Here is a 7,098-nt window from a genome sequence, read left to right on the forward strand (position 1 = left end):
TTCTTTGTGTTAATTTACATTTACATTACATTACATTTAGCAATTGCAGGCTTACAGAACTTTCAAATTCAAATTATGTTTAAGCGTTATGTGTCCTTGTGGAGTGTGAATGGACACAAATGTGATTATTTTGATGCTAATAGAAAATGTGTTTATTTTATAATATTTAGAAAAATTCAAATACATTTTATTTATGAGTACCTTAGAAAGAAACAATACAAATGTGCAAACAAAGTATGAGTTAACAAGATATGAAAATATAAAAGTAGAAAACAGAATAAACAAATAAAACATTAAGAACATTAGGCTGGTAGTAAAAAAGCCTTCCAGTACAAGTGAGTTTTAAGACATGGTATAAAGTGATTCTGATCTGGCTCCTTGCCAAGAAGAAAAGCCTCAGTAAACTTCTAACATAGCATTTTTGTTGGAACAATCGGGAGACCCCTGCTTGAGGATCTCAGGCTGCGTTGGGCTCATAGAGGATTTCATTATTTATAATTACTGTAGGAGCATGCAGTTCTTTAATAATGAAAAGCAAAGTATCAAAATTGATTCTAAAGCTCACAGGGAAGTGATATATTTGAAGCAGCAAAAGTAACTTATCACTTGATTGATGATGTATTGTATTTTATACAGTTGTTGTGCTGCTATTAATTTTCCTAGTAACGAATTTCTTTTTCAAGTGTTCTTTGATATCCTTGGTTTTGAAACAGTATATTAATGGGTTAATAGCAGCAGGTAAAATACTGTACAGCATTACAATAACTATGCGAACTGGGACACTGAATGTAAATCCCACAAAATTTGCCAGGTACACAAAGCATCTTGGCATGTAATAGAGAAATGTGATGATAATCTGTGGTAAGCAGGTAGACAGAGCCATCATGCGGCTGCTATTAGAACTGGTCATTCTCATAACTGCAACAATGATGACAAAATAAGAGAAGATGATAAAACCCAGAGGCAACATCAAACTGAACATGGCCATACCTAATGCAACTACCTCAACTTCTCGTACGTTCTCACATCCAAGCACTGTTATTGCTATATGGTCACAAAAGCAATGTGTAATTATGTTTGAATTACAGTAAGGCAATCTCAGAGTATCTAAAACTATGCCCACCATCCACAACATTGGCAAAATCCATGATATTCCACAAAGCACAGAAACAGTGTTGTTTGTGAAAAGAGCTGTGTAACGCAGTGGAGCACAAATTGCAATAAAGCGATCAAGGGCCATCACCATCAGGATGAAAGAATGAGACACCCCTAAAAAATGAACAAAGTACATTTGTACAAAGCATCCATAAAATGAAATAATACTGTCATCAAACCAATATTTTGATATAATCTTTGGCAGAGTAACAGTCCCAAATGTTAAGTCAGTTAGTGCCAAGTGGCAAAATATCAGATATGTGGGTTTGTGAAGAGACCTCTCACATCTAACAAACACTAAAATAAAAATATTTCCTACAGCTATAGCCAAGAAGAGAACCAAAAGCAGGGCTGACACAGGTCCATAATACTCCTGTGAAAGTCCAGGAAATCCCAGGATGAAGAAATTTTTAATCCTTGTTACATTAGTGTAGAACATAATCACTTGAATTAACAGTAACAACCTATCAAAAGAAAACACATACATTTAAATAGTTATTAGCTTTGACAAGTTGAGGACAATCTGAAATAACATTGGAGCATTAACAATAGACCTAACTACTTAAAATCTAACAATTATGCAAACAAAAGTGTTTCACTACAGTCACTACAGAGTAATTTCATGTTTTCTGTGGAGGATCTAAAGTGTAAATCTTACCTTGTAAAAGTTACAATAGATCTGCCTCCATGGAAGTACTGCCACATCTCACTATAATGCCACCTAATATGTAATTAGCATCTTGTTTGAAACGGATATCAACTTTCGTAAACAAGTAGATCCCAAATGGTCATGTTCTCTAATGAGTTCTAGGGGTGGGGGAAAAAATCGATACAGCATAGTATCGCAATATTTTCCGTGGCAATACTGTATCGATACACAGACGCCAAGTATCGATATATGTGTTGGTCATTTTGTCTGCTTGACAATCCCACTTTGCAGCAGTAAAATTGAAGTGAGATGAACAAAGAGAGAAATGTATCTTTTTAGATAAAACAGATGTTGACAAAGTTTTCTTTTGGGGACATCATTTGAAATTGGGTAAAATTTGAAGTGTGAAAAAAGGTAATAAATTGCAATATATCGCAGAATATTGCAATATGTTTAAAATTGCAATAATATTGTATCGTGACATAAGTATCGTGATGATATCGTATCGTGAGGCCTGGTGATTCCCACCCATCTGTGTTAACATGACACATAAAGAGTAGAGTAAATATTATTCAATTTCCAATCAGTGGCTTTCAGCCATGAAAAATATGCAGCTGCAATATATTGTGGAGCAGGTTGCATGAAGATATATTTTAGACAATTCAGTTCTTTCAAAGCCTTCACTCAGTTGTATGGGTTACAAATCTAAACTAGTATTGATTACAAGTAAGGCTTTGTAAGCAGTCATAAAAACTCTGATGATAAAAGTAAAAGCCTGTTGAAACATTTGACTCACTCATTATAATCACCAAATTACCAAATTCATCCATGAAGTTTATCAATGTTGCATTCAAATGATGCACTAAAAACTCAAAAGAAAAAAGAGGATGGAGTTTGCCAATTAATAGTTTTTGCCTTTTCAAAATAGTCTATTATAGTGAGTGTATTGCAGTAGCTATTTTACTCCAGCAAAGGGCAGTGCTGGCGCTGCAGAGGAAAAATAACTACTGTTGGGAATTGGTATAGTTACAGATTCAATTATTGGCAAATTATCGAAGATGTTTATCAATATTAATAAAGTTATGAATAGGAATATTAATAACTGTACCAAATTGACAACTATCAAAACGGGGCACCACCCTGTACTCAAGGGCCAATAGCTGAACTGTGGGGACAGTCTCAAAGGTGGTCTCTTTTAAATACAGATCTCAATTAATGTCATTAATTTATCTTTGTAGCTTTAAAAGGGACACAAGAAGGGTGAAAGATCGAGCACTGACTTGTATAATCCAGCTGTTATTACAATACAATACATAAAAAAATCACAGACAACTGCTAGTTAAAATATAACAGAATTTATTTAACTTCAAAAATACTGAAGGTCAATCAATAATCTTTCAATCATCACAACTCTGTTTACTTGTTACAGTTCCAGCAAACAAAACAGCAATCCAGCTTGTGTGTGTATGTGTGTGTGTGCGTGCAGGATAGGAGGAGTAAAAGGGCGGGGGTAGGAGCAGCAGGGCCACGCGGCCGGGCTAACTACGTGGGGTTCAAGATGGCGGTCGGAGGGACCGCCTGCTTGTAGACTCTTTGTAGTTCATACAAAGACCCAAAATGGCTACTCCTAGCACTGAAATAGCAGGGAACCCCGCAAGACTTCAACACGTTTTACAGACAAAGAGGGGGCACACCCCAGAGTGTTATTCTGGCGGCAAAATGGTGGTTGAAACTCCGTTACGTCCGGTATCGACCGAGACCAGCTGTTAACATAGGGGCGCCTGTGTGCTTGTGTGTGTGTGTGAGGATGTATAGGTTTAGGAGGTAAAGAGAGAGCACAAAAAGGAGGGAAGAAACGATTGACAGAAAGAAAACACTTAAAACCTTGATCTCAGTGGTGTTGAAAATAACCACTTTTTCGTTTACTCGAGATTCTAACTGTGGATTTCCACTGGATGCAGAACGTCTGCGGACCGGAAAATGCGTGCGGAACGGCTGCGTGCTCCGCCATCCGTCAATACCCACTAGGTCCGGATTTGTTGCGGCACGGCTGCGGCCATGACTGACAGCTGTAGTCACGAGGACCCACAATATCTTGCAAATTCACGTAGAATAGAACCACAAAACCAACAACAGTTTGTTTTCATCCAGAGGAGTAGAGGGGAAACAACTGTGCTGTGTTTTCAAGGTGTAGTGCAGGGAAATATGATCCGCCGTGAGCACGGGGGAGGGTGTATAGCTTCAGACACGGCACCCCTTCTCTTCTCTGCTTCTCTTCATAGTCGTCAGATTCATCTACCAACCCTTAGAACTGGCTCAGGTTTGCCTTGGACCAGCTCTTAGTTATGCTGTTATAGTTTTAGGCTGCCGGGGGACTTCTTTTGACACACTGAGCTACTCTCTCTTTCCATCTGTATGCACTCATGTCCCAGAAATGCTTGTTACTAACTTAGCTCTGGGGAGCTTACTCCCCGGAGCCCTTATGTTTTCTCACCCCATAGTTTTCCTTGGATTAGGGTTGCACCTAAATCATTGTTACAGCTGTAGCCGTGGTGATGCTCAGCGCCCTGCTACACCCAACATTTTTTAGTCTAGGGGGAGGGTCACCCAACTTTTGTATTCATGAAAACAGCAACATTTCAAAGTGGCTTGTTTGGTGCATATTTTTTCATGTAGCTCTTAGTCTCGGCCACGGGGAAACGAAACGGCACATGCTGGCCACAACAACGGGACTGGCCGCCACTCGCGGGATGCGATTCCCGGGCACAGGGGCACACAACAACGGGAAAATGAAACGCCACAACAACGGGACGGTTGTGGTTAGGAAAAGAAGAACGGGGAGGAACTGCAACACGCGGGACGCGATCCCCAGTCTCCGGGGTGAAAGTCCTGTGTTGTTTGACCCATCCACCACCCCAACCAGCCTCCCTGCCGGACTTATCAATACTACTCGCTAACGTCATCGTTCTGTGATCACGAAATATGCTTCCCATTGAAATACATTGCTTTAAAATTCGTAATCACCACACGAAAAAAATGGCATTATCGTGTCCTGTCCACGACTCAATAGATTCAATAACGTGACCATATCACGAACTGCCATGAGACCGGGCTGTATAGGTTATAAATTATAACCTTATCAAATCAAGTGCAAAGTAATTAATTCATGTATAACACTGCATGTTTTTCAACTCCACACAGACATTTTCTAAAGGTAGTTAGCTAGCTAGTGAGTAAAATTACTTTTTGTGTATGTGTGTGTGTGTGTGTGTGTGTGTGTGTGTGTGTGTGTGTGTGTGTGTGTGTGTGTGTGTGTGTGAGTAAGTCAGGTTTTTATTACAAATTAAAATAAGTCTAGTACACGGATATGTATGCACAACTGATGTGCTAAAGTCAAGTTTGTGTAGCAGGTTGATTGGTCGCTATGTTTTCAATCACACTCACTCTCTGGACAAATCAGGAAGTAACTGCATGTTATATAGGCAGGGGGTTTGTCCTCTTGACACTCTCTACTCTTTGTTGCAGGAGCCACATTTCCGCTTTGGGTCCCCTCGCTCCCGCAGCGCTAATTTGTTTGTTACCTATAGGCCTCTTTTGTGTTAGGATGGGCATTACAGCGTGCATTGTCGTTTGCAGTGTCTCCCTGTCACAAACCTGACTACTCCTGTAACGGGACCGGTTTGAGTTTTGCTGCTGGTAGGTTGGGCAACATTTTTCTCCTCTTGGGTATTCTCCTGACAGTGTTTAAGTAACTGGCCGTTCTATTGCAGGCCCCATGTAGCTGTACTATTGCCACTATCGGTGGTGTATTGGTGCGAAGCTCCCTGACGGCTATGTATGCCGGTTGTCATCTCGTATATTGTTTTGTTTAATCATAAACTGTTACTGAATTCAGTGTTTGTTTACGCCAGGGTTTGTCGTTACCAAGATGGCGCTGTGTCGTGCAGTAGCCTATTGCAGCAGCTCCTGATGTGTATGTATATTGTTTTTAGTCAATTATTGGTCTTTAAGTGCAGTTCTTTTTTAACGGTAACTTAGAACATCTGTGTTGAGATGGCTTCTGTCAACTTCGGAACTTTTCTCTTAGTTCTATTCTTACTTTGGTTGTTTTTTGTAACTGCGAGTTACGCACAAGACTATTGTTTACACACACGATCAGTTGATAGCGCTGTGTCGACCTGTGCTGCTGCCGGGGGCCAAGCATGAAATCCCGAAGGAACTACGGAGGAGATGTCGGGGTTGCAGAGGTGGATTAAAATGTAAGGCAGAGAAAAGAAAACATACATGCCGTACCAGCGATCATTATGGGGAATGTACGGTCTCTGGGAAAATAAGACGGACCAACTTGCGGCGCTTATTAAAATCCAGAGGGATTTCTGCGAGTGCAGCATACTGTGTTTTACTGAGACATGGCTGCACTCACACATCCCGGACCATGGCGTGGCGGTACCCGGCTTTTTGACGGTTCGGGCGGACAGAGACATTATACAAAGCGGTAAGAAGAATCGAGATAGGGTTGCACTATATGTGAGTGAAAAGTGGTGCAATCCCGGACATGTGAATGTGAAGGAACGTTTCTGTAGCCCGGACATTGAACTGCTGGCTGTGCGGTTGCGCCCGTACTATCTTCCGAGGGAATTTACGTCCGCCATAGTGATTGCTGTTTACATTCCACCATCTGCTGATGCGGAAGCAGCTGCTGACATCATTCACACCACTGTCTCACAACTTCAGGTGCAGCAGCCAAATGCCTTCATCGTTATCACTGGGGATTTTAATCATGTATCACTGGACAAATCCCTCCCGGACTTTCAACAGTATATATTAACTGCCCCACAAGAGACAATAAAACTCTGGACCTCCTGTATGCAAATGCCAAGGATGCGTACAGTGCCACTGCCCTCCCCCCCTGGGCAAATCGGATCAGAACCTTGTCTTGCTCTCTCCTATGTTCCTCTTGTCCGGCGGCAGCCTTTCCACACAAGGACTGTGAGGAGGTGGACTCAGGAGGCTGAGGAGGCACTGCAGAACTGCTTTGAGTCTACAGACTGGGGAGTGCTCTGTGAGCCACATGGGGAGTACATCAATAATACGACAGACTGCATCACAGAATACATAAAATTCTGTGAGAACATCACCATGCCCTCCCGGACTGTATGCTGCTTTCCCAATAACAAGCCGTGGATCACCAGTGACCTTAAAGTTCTTCTTAATGAGAAGAGGAAAGCTTTCAGGTTATGGGACAGACAGGAGCTAAGGAAAGTACAGCACGAACTGCGGGATAAACTGAGGGA

At 41.3% G+C, this 7,098-nt stretch overlaps 1 protein-coding gene across 1 annotated transcript; it reads right to left on the reverse strand.

The window, feature by feature from the left end:
- Positions 1-628: 628 nt before the first annotated feature.
- Positions 629-1,642, reverse strand: LOC116048230 (olfactory receptor 52Z1-like). Its single transcript, XM_031297200.2, has one exon. It carries the CDS (start codon positions 1,640-1,642, stop codon positions 629-631), a length of 1,014 nt encoding a protein of 337 aa, XP_031153060.2.
- Between the last annotated feature and the right edge of the window lie 5,456 nt (positions 1,643-7,098).

This window comes from Sander lucioperca, chromosome 5 (assembly GCF_008315115.2).
Source record: "Sander lucioperca isolate FBNREF2018 chromosome 5, SLUC_FBN_1.2, whole genome shotgun sequence".
Classification (NCBI taxonomy): Eukaryota; Metazoa; Chordata; class Actinopteri; order Perciformes; family Percidae; genus Sander; species Sander lucioperca.